Here is a 16,410-nt window from a genome sequence, read left to right as displayed (position 1 = left end):
TTAAATTTTAAACTTCCTCAACTTGATAAGAGGCATCTATGAAAATCTACAACTCACTTGTATTTAATGGCAAAAAACTAAATGCTTTCCTTCTGTGACTGTGGAAAAAGCAAGGATTTTCAGCATGATGCTAGTGCAATAAGGCAAGAAAAAGTAATAAATGGCATACATACTGACATGGAAGAAGTAAAATTGGATCTTTTTAGACATTGTGTGTATAAAAAATCCTAAGAAATCTACAAAAAAAATAAAAATGAAAACCATCAGAACTAATAAGTTGAGTTGAGCAGGGTCACAAGATACAGGGTCAAAGGGAAAAGTCAAATGGACAGTAGGGAAATAAATTTTTTAAAATACTATTTACAATAGTGTGAAAACATGAAAAATTTAGTAATAAATTTAACAGCATATGTGCAGATTTTAATTTGCTAATTTTAATAGAGCCTAACAAGATCATCTCAACTCTTAAACTTCTGTAGGTCACCTGCATAGTTTCAGAAAATTTCTAGCCTATCCACATATTCTCTCATGGTTCTCCTTTGTATTTCTGATGCCTTATATGAACCTAGTAGTTTCAACTCCCTTTTTTTTAAAGAATTTACTATGTTGAGATTACAGGGCTAGGTGTCATAGGCGATATAGGAAGAAATAAGAAACAATCTTTATATTTAAAGAGCTATAATACTGTTCTCGATTGTCATTATTTCATCCTTCGCTGTTCACTGAATTTGAAAAACTCTTCCTTTTTTTCCCCTTTAAGCTTTTCCATCAGTTTTTCTTCCCACATGGACAAAGTTTAGGGAAAATAATGAAAGAATCAAAATGTTTAAGTAGTTTGCTACTTCACCTGAATAACTTATTTATAACAAGGCACGGGTCCAGTTTTTGAGCCACAAGGCACGTGGCGTGACCCATTTTTTGCATTTTAAGGTTGGCACCGTGAGCGCCGCAGTTATGCGGCATATGTGCTGTCAGAGCGAGCTCTGCAGCTGTTCATTCTTAGGAGAATTTGTGTTGTTTTGTTTGCTTTCTGTTTCATTTTGAATGTTTAATGGTGCCCTTAAAAACATGTAATTAACTGAAAGTTTTAATGAATGTATATACTGATGCCACTTAAACATGTATCAATTTAGAGCAAAGACAACTTCATTTAAATTTTGTATTTTAAAATAATCAAGCAGAAAACCAACTTTCTCTTAAGAATGACTTCAGCAGTTGAAATCAGCTCTCAAATTTATGCTCCAGAACAAAGGAAGTCACTTTATAATGAGAGTCCCTTTTTATATTGGGGCAATTTTTCCATTTCTTTATATCAGACAACAAAATATTGTTAAAGAAAGATACATTAGGCTCTGCTACCACAATCAATTCTGGTTGTAGATTATGGAGATTCCTTAAAACAATCAGCAAAAAAGGAGGCAAAGAAATATAACTGGTTTTTAATAATTATTCCTGAGTGTATGTCACCATTATGCTCATACTCAGGCCTTTGGCTTATGATCTATTATCTTTAATAGTTATAAGAAGTTTTGATGCATCTTATTTTTCTAGGAATTATTCCTTGACTTCTAATTATTGGTGTAAAGTTCTTTATAATATCATCTTTTGATATTTTAACATCCTCAGCTTGATCGATGATATCCTCATTTTTATTCCTGGTATTGGTTACTTGCCCTCTCTCTTTTTTGCATGATCAGTTTTGCCAGGGGGTTATCAATATTATTTGTTTGTTCAAGTAACCAGCTTTTGTCATGTGGAACCTCTCTTTTGTATGTTTTTCTATTTCAGTAGTTTCTGACCTTATCTTTATTTCCTTCCTTTTATTTTCCTTGGATTTAATATGTTGTTTTTTATTAAACTTTTTTTATATGAATTCTTAATCATTGAATTTCAACATTCAATTTATATATGTGTTGGAGGCTATCTGTCTTTGAATCTCTCTTTTAGGTTCATCTCTAAGTAAGAGGAATAGACAAGGTCATTTCTAATATCTCTTTTAGCTCTATATTCTAATTTTTTTGAACAGGCAAGAGGAAGGCAGTAGTCAAGGACCTTTAAAAAGTTTAGATTAGAGATACCATACCATTCTACTTGCCTAGAATGTCTTTTATACCAGCCTTTGGTTGTGAATTAGCGAATGATCTATAAGTAATAAATAATTACATGCTGCTTGTTTACATTTGTTCTAATTCTGACACTGGCTACATAAATATGTAAATGTTATGTATGAAAAAACTTTCTAAATTCAAAATGTAATAAAAATTTCATAGCCATTATAATATTATTGATCAATGATAATATTATAAAATAATATATTTACTTTAACAGGGGCTCTAGATGTCTCTATTTGGCAATATTTGATATTTATTTTGTAAAGTCATCATTTCTGTTTAAAATATGTCATATTAATTACTTATCATTAATTAAACTGACATTTCCATTAATTTCAATGTGAGGAGTATTATTATTATTATTATTATTATTATTATTATTATTATATGCTATTAGGGCTGTATTTGCCATAAAATTTAAGCTCAAAAATTGCTTTAAGAGAAATATTTATTTTTAAAGACCTAAAAACAGCAGTCAAAAAAAAAAAGTTTAGATTTCTCTGATCTATGGGTGACCTACTTAAGGCCTTTATTTTAGATTCCTTTGAATGGATTTGAGATGTTACCATCTAAATAATTAGTCACATTCTGTTTAGTTTATGGGTGTCATACCAACAAAATTGGTTATGAGCCATCAAAACATAATCTTGATAAGTGAAACCATCATCAAACATACATGAATGGCCATCTTATACTGATCAGATCTCATAAAATAAGCAAACTGGGCAATTTATGTCTTTAGTTAAAATCGAGGTACTTTTGATATTACATATTTCAGACAGAAGAGACTACATGGCTCACATTTGTAAAATGTATCTATTTACTTGTTTTTCCACAATGTTATGTTAATTTGACATTAAAGGACACTTAATATGTCAACTTTTGGAGCTATATTTCCTCCTTGGGTAAAAGTACACTTCTGTATTAAAATCAGAATTATCTTAGGGTTTGAAATACTTAGGGTACCAGATTTTTCTTTTCTTTTGCTATCCCTCATGCATGAAGATGAAGGCACAGGTTCAATCATTAGCATGACCTATACTTTTGGTTATTTTTCTAATAGCGATGCCCATTGTAAATACAGAGTTCCTGGGTTCCCCAGTACAGTCTTAATTTCCTCTTCCAGTGGAATTTTCCCCAAGCATGCTCAGTTTATTTCAGACTGGACCGTTATCTGTCCTGCTCGCAAGTTTTGAACTTGTATCCACGCATGTCTTTATTCTTCCATCTAAAATGCACTTTATTTCTCCTTTGGGATTTGGTCCATCATTACTTCTGTATGAAACCTTTCCTGATTTGGTATTCTGGGCATAATTCTTCCATCCTCTGAAACTCCATAGGACTGAATTTGTACCATTGAAATATAAAATACATGGATTTTAGATATCAAATAGTATCTTCACCATTAACTTTTGTGTGGCCTTGAACTTCTCGAGTGCTAATCTCCTTACTTAGCCTATCAAATTGAAATAATAATACCTTGCAGGGTATTTGTAAAAATTAAATGAGAGAACATGTGCAAAGAACCGACCGCGCTGTCTGGCACATTTTAGGCACCTAAATTTTTAGGCAAACTGATAAATTCTAGTTTCTTGCCATATACCCCACTTTCTCGTCTCACTCTGATATACATATAGTTTATTTCTATATCTTCTCTCATCCCCTCCCCTTTCACCACTTGTGCCTGCCCCCCACTAAGTAGGGAACTTTTAGAGGGCAGGAGTCTGGTTTGTTACATATTAATTATTCATATAATTTGTATTTATTGGATTCCTATTGCTTGCCAGTGGCTGCATTAGGCACTGGTAATGTCTAGGTGATGATACTGTTTTTGACCTAGAGGTGCTTGCTTGCCTTCCAGAGGGTCAGAAAGCATCAGCATTTATAATACAGTGTTGTGCGTCAGCTATGAAAGAGGCACGTGCAGGTTCTGTGGGAACCTCGAGGAGAGGTGTCAGCCCTCTGGGTACGCGTGCGTGATGTGGCAGAAGTTGTCTGGTGAAGGCGGCATGCAACCTGAGTCTTAAGGGATAAGCAGGAGTTTTCTGAGTGCATGAGAGAGAAAGGGGCATTTTGCTTATTGGGAAAAAAAAAAAAAAGGCTATCTAAAAACCGGGAAGTGAGAAGCAATTTGCCGTAGCATGAAAAATATATGCACAGGGCCTAGAACTGATGGCGAGAGGAAGATGTGGGCCTTGTAGGGACTTCACAGGCCCTGCTGGTGGTGAGTTTCCCCTGAGTGTGCTGTGGCAGAGTTAAAGCAAGAAGGACCCTCAGGACCACAGCCCGTGGGTAGATCAGAGTCAGACGAGACCTGAATCACAGAGAACCTAGGAAGCGCTCGCAGCAATCCAGACACGGCTATTGGGGCTGAACACATTTACTGGCAATGAGAACGGAAAGAAAGTACATATTCGAGAAGGTTTAACTGCATAATGTGTGAAGCCTCGATGACTCTATGGAGGGTGAGGGGGAAAGGGGAAAGTTCCTGTCTTATGGGTAGTCTGCCAAGCAGGAGGCAGGCCCTTCGCGTGGCTCCCAGCGCAGAGTGATTCCCGGCCTGTGTTTGTCGAAATGACTCGATGTGTGCTAATTCTGCCCAGACCTTCCGGCTCCGACTCCCCTGCCTAGTGGCGCCGGTGGACGTTTTAGAATTGAGTGAGGTCCCTTATCCACACATGCGTGACCTATGACTGCACTGCGTTAAGTTCTCTAACCCCCAAGATGCTTAAAACGCTGCATTGTGGATGGTTATTGTGAAAACACTTGCTTTTAAAACCCTGTCACATTTTTCTATACTTTTTCTTTGTGAAATCAAATGAGATAATATGAAGTATAAAACTGTAGCATTGACCCTCTTCGAAGCAGATACCCTGGAGCAAGCCCTGCCTCGCTTTAGCGAGCACAATTCAGCGTACGAGGCTTTCCTCAGGCTGAAGGAAACTGAGTGTGACGATGTAAATTTTGAAGTTCACAAAGTCCCAGAGATATTGGTGGAAAATGGAAAAGTTAAAAGCTTTTCTGAAGCCTCGTGGAAGAAATTTTTATCGAGCCAGCAAGACATTCTCGGCCGCTGAGAGCAGCGGAGGACCGGAGACGCGTCAGCTGCCGGCGGCCGCCCTGGGCCACCCCTTCCGCCTCATCCTCTCCATTAGGAATCCGAAAATACTATTTCAGAAACATTTTTATCAGCTGTCGGACAGTAAGTAGCATTCTGGCTGATGAAACGGAGGCCTTCTACCGCCCCTGTTTTACAAAACGAGTCATGCCAGGACCGCTAACTTTTCCATGTAAATCTGCAGGTTCATAATAATTTTTAACTCTTTTGATAATCCCCAAGTCCACTTAAGTTCCTGTATTATTTTTGTTCACTTTAACAAACATGTACCTAGCAGCCGTTGTGTGCCAGGCCCTGTTCTAAACTGTTTTCACAGTGCAGTGCCTTACTGCTCGCTATAGCTCTGCGAGCTCAGTACTGTGACCAGCTGCGTTCTGCAGGTGAGGACGCTGGGGCGCAGAGGTTAGACCGCCGGGCTGAGGTCACACGGCCGGCTTCCTGCAGTCTGGCTCGGCTGTGCCCTAACCACAGCCCATGCCGCTTCATCGGATGGTACGTTAGTGGTGATGGTGCTTCAGTCAGTACCTGACTAAGGCACTCGTGAGCCTGTTGGTCAGCCACTTCTCATGTTCTGTATTTCAGTCTATGTCTAATAGCTTGAGTTTTTCAATTCTCTTTTAAACCCAGTATATTTCTAATTCTTGCCAGCTTGACCCCAAGGTCTTTCCTTTGGCTGGTTAGTCCACATTTTTCCATTTTTTTCAAGTAATGTCCTTATTAAATTTCATTTTCTGTTTTCCCGACCACTTCTCCAGATTATTAAACTTTCTTTTTGGTTCTTATTCACATGTCCCCTGAGGTATGTTAGTAAATGTAATAGCTCTGTTTTCTGTTCTGTCACCCAGGTACTTCATAAACACGTAGCCAAAGTATTTCCTGTGGCCTTGTACACGATGTCCCTCCCTCCCCCCGGGCCAGCACTGCCTCACGTCTGTCAGGGCACCCACCACGTAGATGTGGGTGACAGAGGTCGGCGAGTCTGACCTGCAGACAGACTCCTGAAACGGGAGGGACCAGCAAGTGGCATGCTCAGGGCCGTTCTGGAAGAGAAGGCTGGGAACAGGGAGAGGTCCAAGGGCTTCCTTTTTGTTTCTATTTCCTAAATCACGAGCTACACAGGCTTGTGGCCCGCTGACGCAGTGCGTCCTTCTCCTTAGTTTTGTTACGTCTCCTGGCCCACAGAATAGCTAAGCTCCTTTCAAGTGTGTTTTTTCTTAGTTTGAGAAAAACTTTAAAAATACAAAAAAAAAAAAATAATAAGGTAAATAAAAATGCATAACACACACCCACATTTATCCCTCAGATTTAAACGCTTAATATTTTTTCAAATTTGGTTCTACTCTTCCTTTTGCGGAAATAAAACACTGCGTGTAAGGGTAGCTAAAGTTCCCTGTAATCGCCGCCTCCTTTTGGGCAGCTGGTGTCAGAATCAGATCGACCTGTAGGACACCCAGTTGGCATCTGCAGAGAATCTGAGAATTTGAGGGTGTGGAAAACCCACACATTTAGTGTCAGAAGGACTGACGCGTAGAAACAGATCACACACTCCTGAAACGCATCATGTCTGCACACTGCAACCGTTGGAAATACAGGTTTCTAACGTGTTTGAAAATCTTATAAATAAACAGTTTCAGCGACCCGTTTGTTCAGATTATAACGTTACACTGCCCAGTTAGTCTGCAGAATCACAGATTGACGTTAGGAAAGAGGGATATTCCAGAGCCTAAGTAACAAAAACGTTTGTGCATTCGGTAGCTGAGGTTTGTGTTGAGCTCTGGGCAGTGCGGTCGGTGCCGTGCTTCCCTGGGTCTGTGTGGCTTCGCGAACTCTCTTCAGCTATAACAGCCATCAGAACCGGTATCAGACTGAACTATCACACAAGTGGTGAAGTGTATCAATCACATTGTTCTCTCCAAAATATCCTTTAATTTTCGATGAAAACAAAAAGGTTTTGTCATATTAACAAAACTTTCTTAAAGTGTTTTTGAGATATTGTTTTCCTCTTCGGCTCATTTTTTTCTTTCTGAAAAGTTCTCTCCTCTCATGGGCAATCTCTTCTATTCTTTCAGGATGAATATGAGGATTTGGATAATTTGTCCTTTTCTGTCATTTGAGTTCAGACATTAGTGCTATTTATTTAAAGTTATTCAGAAAATCTCCAAAGCCACACCCAAAAGAAAAAAAAAAGAGTTCTTAATACCTAGATAAAACTTTTTTTTTTTTTTTAAAAGCATGATTATAGAGGCAAATGACTGAAAACAGGCTACTGTCTGTCAGTGCTACTCAGATGTCGGCCTTCTCCGTAAAGCCTACCTGGCCAACCTATTAAAAATCCTAAACTCCACTTTTGCCAGTGTCCCTGCTTTTCAGTCCTAAGACGACATAGCTGTTTTATATCTTCAGTAGTTGCTGTACACACCGCCTTTCCAGCTTCATTCTGGAGGCCCTCCACAGTGATTATCCTGACACAGTTCATAAAGCCATGAAAAGAACGATTGCCTTTTTAAACCAATCATTTGTTTAATTTGGGATTCAAGAAATACGATAGATACCAGAAGAGAAAAGGCAACCAGACTCTGAACTTGCTCTACGGCATCAGCTCTCGTCAGCTCAGCCCATTTTCCAGAAAGTGTTGGCTCAGGACAATAGCTACTTAATGCTGTTTTCTTAGTGGTGACTTAAACATTTTCGTATTGAAACAACTGGGTATGTCACAGAATCGCGTTCAAAACCTCCACCGAATTTTAACATAAAATGGAGATGACAAAGAAGTACGCTTAGAGGGCCGCTTCGGTCCTCAGCCCTGTAATTCCTCAGCGGTGTTTGTTCCTTTTCCTCTGCCATTAAAACGACACCACAAAATAGGCCGGGTTGAAAGAAACTCTTTAACTTTTGCTGCTAAAAGCGGTATATATTATTTTTCTCATGACGCAATAGTGTCTTCCTTTAAGGAATCCATCTTAAAAACTTAATAAAGTAGGTACATTACAGAAACCTTAAACATAGATTTTTCTTTAAGTTAAAGGTTCTCCTTTATAACACTTGTTTATATACTATTTTCTGTTTGACTCAAGTGGTCAAACTGTGATAAATTTAAAACTGGAGTACTGAAAATTTTTTCCAGTTGATGGATAACTGGAAATGAGCATAAAATAATTCACTGCTTATAGTATACCAAATAATATTATGATGTATTCAAAATGCAGCTTACACAGTAAATTTTAGGCAATAAGTACTACACACACAAAAAATGTGTTTGGGGTTATTAACCAAAAGAGACATGCCTGATCAGCTTCATGGAGGTGCCTTCCGGTGGACTTTACTAGTAACAGCCTAGTTTATCATTTGTTTTGGTGATTGACTATACTTATTGTAGCTTTTTTTCTTTGAATTGCCTGCTGGAAAATATATCTTTTCATATTTAATCTCATTCAAGATCCAGTTCATACCGTACCAAAGGTTGTACGTTATCTGTCTGGTAAGACAAGTTCGCTTAAATATAACATGAGCCTAAGCTCATCAAGGGAAGGAGTTTTTTACCTGTTTTGTTCACAGATCCATCTTCAACACCCAAAGCAGTGCCCATGAATAGATGTTCAGTCAGTATTTGTTGAATAAATGACTGCGGAATGTCCTGATATGAAAAAGTGACCACTCACTAAAAGTCAGCTCTTTGTCACTCTTTTATGTTGTTACCGATTGGTGAGTTTTTAGACACTGTATTTTCCGATAAAGATTTATTCAGCATTCGCTTTGGTTTCAGGTCTAGGTGCATCTTTGACACTCGTTCAGCCTCGTATGTGAATCTGCATCCCATTCTTCTATTCCTTTTTAAACACTGAATAGAAAAAAGTATTTTTTAATGGCAGGTAAAAAGGAAAAAGAAATTCAGTCATTTTGAGACCCTAAAATTTACCGGGCCAGAGAAGCTAGTTTTCAGAGTAAAGACATAAATCATTTTTTAAATACACCACTTTATTAGAAACGTTTCTATTATTTTTAAAGACTAGACACCTCACAAAACTTTCAGAGTTTGTTAAAAGACTTGATTATCAGCATAGCTTTGAATATTGGGGGACTTTTTTAAATAGTGTCAGGATAGTAGATTCTGAAAACTAAGCACGTCGAAGCGTTTAGCTTCTATCAGATGACTGTTTTTTTGCTTTGGCCGTTTTCTACCTGCTCCTCCTGTAAGAACCTCCCTCTGAAAGGCAAGGCGTTGCATCACAGTAGACTTCCTCCCATGAATATCATCCCCCTAATGTCTGTCTTCCTTTTATGGTTCGTTAGGACTTTGTGCATCCGTACGCATTAGCAATGGGTAATTGACCACTACATAAACTATTTATCCTCCAAAATGACTGTTTTAAGAGCTGGAGTCTTTTCAGTCACTTTGGCAGAAGTAATACTTTGCTTATCTTCTAGAAAGGACTTTTCCCTCACAGCATTCAAACAAAGCACATGTAATAATACTCTTCCTCACTCCACTTTTATCTTCCTTTTTACTCTCCTGTATTCCTTTATACGTTCTATTTTAATTCCCTCGGTAGAGATGAGTAATCTTGGGCTTCAGGGGGTTGCGTGATTGACCGAACCAGGAGCCCTCAGATTTAAGCCAGCGCTGCTTTTTAACTGTCATCGTGGTAATCATAGCTAATTCGTGTCTTCCTCGTTTTGTGTCGGATGGCATACTGCTTGTAATGACTGTGTCTGTTGGAGGGCCTGGGGAAGTTTCCTTCCCAATGGGGTGAAGTAGATCCAATGGGGTGGGAAGGTTGTGTGCTGCTCGTCAGCAGAGAGCCCAGAATACTTGTAAACATGGATTCATTCTTGTTCGTTGGCATCGCCTGGGTCTAAGTACCACCCTCTGTTTTATTAGTGCTCCTTGCCTTTATTTCACTACTTATTTTTAAATTAAGCCTCGTAGAAATGATATTCTTGATGATGCTATGATCTCTTCTCCAGTTGAAAATGTCTTTTGACAACATTTATTTCTCAGTAATGTTATGCTTATATCTTATTGGCAAAAATTACCATTGAATTCTATTTTTATAATCATCCATCTTTTTAAAATATCGAGCAAATTTTCAGTGTCTTCTGTATGCTGTATTCTATCTTTTCTTTCTCATGTTTGGCTTATATTAATGAGAGGACTCTTCCTGTAGTCATTTTTATTATAAAGAACTACAAAGTTAGAAGAAGATTTTGTCAGCTATTTGCAGCTCTGTGTGTCTGTTTCTTCCTTCACTCTTAGGTATAAGTATTGTTTTTCTAAAAGAAAGCTAACCGTAAACAAACTAAAGTACAGCTCACTAAGATAACATTCTCAAAATAAACCATTATTTTGAGATCTTTTGCTACTGAGTAAATTAGAGGATATTTGCTCAATGTACCTTTACAAGCAATATATCAGAGCAGATTGTGCTTGCTTTCTAGAAGCCAACTTTCTTTCCTTACTTTGACAAAAGAAAAAAAAAGAGAAACAGAAAGAGGGAAAGAGAAAGGGAAGGGAAGCGGGGGAGAGAGAGAGAGAGAGAGAAAGGGATTGGTGAGGGAGGGAGAGAGGAACCTGGTCCTCATACAATCTAATGACTTTTATTGCTACCGGAATCATTTTAAATTACTATTGAAACATTAATTGTTCCAATTTTAAAAAACCTTTAAAGCCACAGAGTTTAAGTAGAAGTCTAGAGTTTAGCACCATATTTCTGTGAGTAGCCCCTTCATCGACACAGGCTTTAACTGACAGACAGCTTTAGTCTGTAAGAAGTGGCAACAATTGGTGCTAACATAAATGGCAGCAGTGTGCAGAACATTCTAATTAATGCCTCGAGCATTATTGGTAACTGTTATGTATTGGAAAACCATCTCTTTATTACATCTTAGGCTGAAGAAATGTGACCAGATATGTTTTAACTTTTCTCCTCCCAGTACTGTTGAAGTTGTTGACTCTGTTTAAACTTTTATGAGTTTCTATTGCAAAGCTGTTCTTGAGAGGAACAAACGGTAATAGAATTGGAATTGTAGCGAATGAAATGTTCTCCTAGCGTTATTGCTTATTTGTGTGGAGGATTAATTTCTTTTGATACAAGGCACTCATAAATACAGAGCAATAATTTTAACCAAATACTCTGAAAGAGAATCAGTCTTTAAAAGTTAATTCATCCGCTATGTGCAACAGAAGCGATCACCTTATCATTTACTAAGTTGAAGTTTATAATCTTATAGGATATCTGAAAAACAATCTTCTTGTATTAAATAGTGTGCAGAAGATAGTGGATTGTTTTCTACTCTTACATAATCGGGAGAACATTGAAGTATAAACCAGCCCACTTTTTAAAATTCATTTTCATTCTGTGTTTTTTACTAGCCTTTGCTTTGCTCTTCATGTATAAGACAAAAGAATCAATAACAAGAACAAAAACCACTTTTATCTTACAAATCCCTATTTCTCATAGATTGCTCCACTGAAGGCCATGATTCCTATCTGTATTTATCCTCATTTGTAGTCCCTTTTAGAAATCATCCGATTTATGCTTGTTCACTCAAACTTATGGTCGTTACTTCTGGCACAGAAGTCTTTTCAGAAACCTAATTTAACAAGTTGTATGCTATCAGAATTCAAGTGTTATACAGCAGTTTCATTTGCCTTTTTAGAGTTGGAATCCGAGTTGAATTTCCTGTTCTTAACCTGTTGCTGAAGCACGTTAATTAATGACTGAATTCTTTTCTTCTAACAAATGATACAAGAGTTCCTTTTTCTCTGTTGGTGCTGGAACGTGTCATGTCGTTGCCCATTAAATATGTGACAGCTGAAGTGAGAAGTTCACTATGTTGCTATAAAAATCTGTGTGAACACATCTTTTTTCTTCTTCACCCACCCCCTCCTGTATTGCTTGAATATTAACAGTGAATTTAAGTAAGATTAAACTCTGTTCTTGATTTTTTAAACTCTAAAAATTTTTAACAGAAGATAGTATGAAGTATGTCCTACAGTAAACTTTTAAGACCCAAGAGTACAGAAAATGGATATGTGACTATTTATCCTTCTATTGCATAAGAAACATTTTATTCATACTAACAGTTGATAAAGCTCCAATAAATTGTCACAACATATTTTCACTTTCCTTAACATCCTCCAAAGCTTTATTTTAGACACGTTTTAATTTGAATGTTAGTGAAGATGAAAGAATAATCGTAGATTCTTTGTAAAGTGTACTACTAGAGCCATAGGACGAGCACCAAGCCCACGAGAGCCAGGATCACGGGACCGGGAGCCTGAAGTAGGGGTCAGGAGTGGCAATATGCCAGATCCCCGCCCCGCTCAGGAATTATCTAAAAAAATCAGTCACCAGTCAGTCAAGTTAGAGGGAGAAGCCTTTTGAGCGAGGTGCAAATGGGGCAGGTAGTGGAGAAACTGTAAATGTCAACAGCTGTATTGCCAGCGTACCTGCTCCCACCGTGGTAAAGGATGACGCTGACGCGGAGGTTACCTGTGACAATGAGAAGTGAATGTAACTCAGCTGGAGCCCATGACGGACGTAGGAAATCTCCTCAGCCCCTCGTCTTGTCAACCCTAATGCACTTCTCGACATGGCTGGACTTTCTAACCTATACTTGTAAATGAGTATGGTCAGAAAGTCGGCCTTAACCAAACTCGGCATTTAAAAAAGTATGTTCTGTAGTTCTAGATTCTCAATCAAAAAAAAGGAAGAAAAAAAATAAAAGAAGTTCCATGATTCAATTAATTTGAAAGTTCGCGTATTGTACGTTGTACTTACCATAAGCTATAGTGTTGATTTTTTTAACTTTTGGCTTTTTTGTTCATTTCATTATGCATTCATTTATTCACCAAATACTTATTAAATTCATCCTGTGAAGCTGACAACCGTTAGATATGCTGGGGATGGGATGAGGGACAAGGCAGATCGAGGTAGATTTGGTCTACACTCTTAAATTTACAGTCTGGGAAGAGAGATGTTAAAATAAGCAGCTGCAGTATAGTGGGTTAAGGGCTAAAACAGGGATATACAGGGCTCAGGAGACAGATAGCAAGGCTGCCTCACCTGGTCTAAGAAGGATCCAGAAGTGGGTTTCCTGTAAATACCGTCTATGCTGAAAACTCAAAGAGCAGGTAGAAGTTAGACAGGTAACTCCCAGTCATCAGAGCAGCAGCAACAATAATGAACAGGTAAAGCCGACATGTAAGTACACTACTGTCTGCCGTGTACTGTGCTAGGTTCTTTCCAAGTGTCCTATTAGCGAGCCCCTGGGGGGCTTTTTACTTACCCAAGATCCCATGGCTAGCAATTAACAAGAACTAGAATCTCAGTCCTGATTGGTCAGACTCCTAAGGCTGACCCCACTACAGTCGCTCAAAGAACTAAACTGATTTTTATTAAATATGTTCCACTAAAGCAAAAAAGATGTTTCAGTTGTATCTGAAATTTGCTTTTTTTGTGATTGTCACGTGGTATTTTTTTCTAATAGATACACACAGTATAATTTTAATAAGTTGTGGTAAAATTTGGCATTTGGGTAGAAGTTTCAGAAGTATAAGACAGCGCTAAAGTCTGAAGTTCCCATTCCAAGTAGTGTCTCACACAGCAGGTGCTCAAAACAACACAGTTGTAATCCTTTACTTTGAATGAGTGGTAGGGGCAGTTTGAAAAGATAACTTTGAATTCTTGTAAAGAAAGGAGTGACTCACATTTAAAAGTCATTTAAATCTCTGTATGACATGATCAAGTTGGCCATAGAGTTTGTTTTTGTTTTTTTTTAAGATAGAGTATATGTAAAAAGTGAAGATACAAAAATTGATCCCCTTAAAACTGTCTGGACCTACCTATCACCAGCAGCTTGCGAACACACATTTCCGCAAGAATATTCACAGGTGATGTGAACCTCACATCTCGTCCTGGGAGGAGCCATGTAGCATTAAGATAGCTTGCTATTAATACTTCTGAAGATGCTGATCTAATGGAAGGTTAGGTAAATGATAGCAGGTAGATTTAAGAAAATAAAATGGATGGCCCTAATTACTGCAGAAATGTTTAAAACCCCATGGTTCCTGGAGTGGGGCGAGAGAGTCTGGCTTCCTCAACTAGTGACAGCGGATTGGGCCAGGGCTGGAATGTGTGATGCATAGACGCTTGGAGTGTCAACATGCCAGTTGTCAGTAAACTCGCCATCAAAATTATTTTAAAATAATGTAAATAATGTATATATAATCCATGTGTGTGTGTGTGTGTGTGTGTGTGTGTGTGTATGTGTATATATATAGTTTGTTTTGTTTTGTTTTTTAAATCTCCCCTCTTCACCCTCAGGAGGTGATTTTGAGGAATGAAGTGGTTACACAGGAAAGAGAAATGATCTTTCTTTTTATCCAGAAGGAAAAAGAGAAGGAAAGAATTTAGATGATCCGTAAACCTGGATTAATTCCCAAACCCTCGTAATTTATATCTACATCCGCAAAATACTGTTGCCGATTGGAATTTCATTTGCTATTTTTATTCATTTTGGGAAAAACAGGATAATGAACAAAAAGAAATGCCCGTGTGTTGTATTTTCCTCACGATCGAATGTCAGTTTTTTTCCTTACTAACTAAAAAATGTGTTGGTCTGACTTTAGGGACACCACAGTGCAAACCCTTACTCTGCAGCCTTCTGTGAAGGATGGACTTATTGTTTACGAAGACTCGCCTTTGGTTAGTAATCCAATTCTATGACTATTCTCAACTGTTTTCTTTTAATGAACATTGTATCTCAGCCTTTGAGATGGGAGCATGGGATCTCCCAGAGATTCCGATATATTTCAGCCTTAACTGAAAAGCATGCATTTATATGTCATTTGGCAAGTGGATATTTAAAGGCAGATAATTTGGGGGAGAATAACATGGTTCCTTATTCTGTTCTCTCTCCAAAGTGAGAGATTTAGAGATGATAAAAATCCTCTAATGATTTCTTTTCCATTCCAAAATTTTAAAAAGAAAAAGAAAAAAGCTTGCTGTTGTTTTCGAATGGGTAGAGTTTGAAGTTAGATAATGGTTCTGGAATGTGTTATAGGTGATTTTAATGAATATAATATTAGCTGAGTGTTTTGGGCAGATGGGACTATCCATTCCTCAGCTTCTCACAGCAGGCCCTAAGAGATCCCAGCCTGCCAGCCCTCCCGCTGCATGGAGAGCTCCCGTGCAGCAGATAAGCCATCGTGGGAAACCCTGTGGTCCACACCTTGATATTGGGAGTCCCTAGGGTCCCCTGCCTGAATTCTCCCAGGTCGGGCCTGGCTTTTCCTGAATAGAGAAGTAAAGGCTGGGGTTGGGAGTAGAAGCTATGTGTTTTCTCTTCGTTTTAAATTCAGTTTACTTCTATCCTAAAATTAAAAAGTCCTTATCAGTTTTTTTTTTTCAGAATATGGAATAAAATATTTGTGGTAGAGGGAATTACTTATTTCTCAATCTGCATTTCCTTAGAGTTTTTTACCGAAACTATGTAATGAGAGAAGTTTAGGATTTGGTCCATTTCATGTTATGAGAGATTTCCTTACTATTTAAAAAATAATCATCTTTGGGTTTTCATTGAGTATCTCTTTCTACCCACTCTCTGAAAGTGTTCTAAAGAGTTTTTTCCTAGCTTTTATCTTTCTTTTCATAACGATGCCATTGTCTCAGTCACGTACGACCTAGGACTTTTTCTTATTTTCCCTTCCCCCCTTCTCATCCACTCGGTCGCCAGGACTGGAGGTTATACCTCTGAAAACCCGTCAGATCAATCTAATGCTTTTTGTTTCCATTTTCCCTATGTCTTCTCCCCTCAAATCAAGTCCCTAGACCTCCCCCCCTTTTTTTTTTACCAAATTATTATGGTAATCCTATTTAATTGATTCTACATATTTCTGCCAGATGAAATGTCTTAATGCAGCTCCAAGCTCCATTCTTATCATGTCCGAACTCATAAATCTTTAGTTATATCCCATTACTTAATGAGGAAAAGTACTTTTTTTTTTGGTCTGGCAATCAAATTTTTAGTAGTAGATCCCTGGATTGTCCCTTTCAGACTATAGTCCCTAGTCTCTATTTCTTTACTTTAACCTCTGCTTCAGCCAAAGTAGACTATTCGTGTTCACTCTTTCTCTCAATAGGCTCCAGGATGTCTTGAGTTTGACCATTGATTCCCTTT

At 38.0% G+C, this 16,410-nt stretch overlaps 1 protein-coding gene across 1 annotated transcript in view; it reads left to right on the top strand.

The window, feature by feature from the left end:
* VWA8 (von Willebrand factor A domain containing 8) overlaps positions 1-16,410 on the top strand; it is a 281,798-nt gene that overhangs the window by 121,053 nt on the left and 144,335 nt on the right. The window contains exon 22 of the mRNA XM_023536356.1: positions 14,861-14,936. Within this exon, the coding sequence (XP_023392124.1) occupies positions 14,861-14,936 (76 nt within the window). The remainder of the gene's footprint in view (positions 1-14,860; positions 14,937-16,410) is intronic.

This window comes from Pteropus vampyrus, unplaced genomic scaffold (genome assembly GCF_000151845.1).
Source record: "Pteropus vampyrus isolate Shadow unplaced genomic scaffold, Pvam_2.0 Scaffold154, whole genome shotgun sequence".
Classification (NCBI taxonomy): Eukaryota; Metazoa; Chordata; class Mammalia; order Chiroptera; family Pteropodidae; genus Pteropus; species Pteropus vampyrus.
The sequence above is the reverse complement of the archived record's forward strand: the minus strand, read 5'-3'. Positions and strand labels throughout refer to the sequence as shown.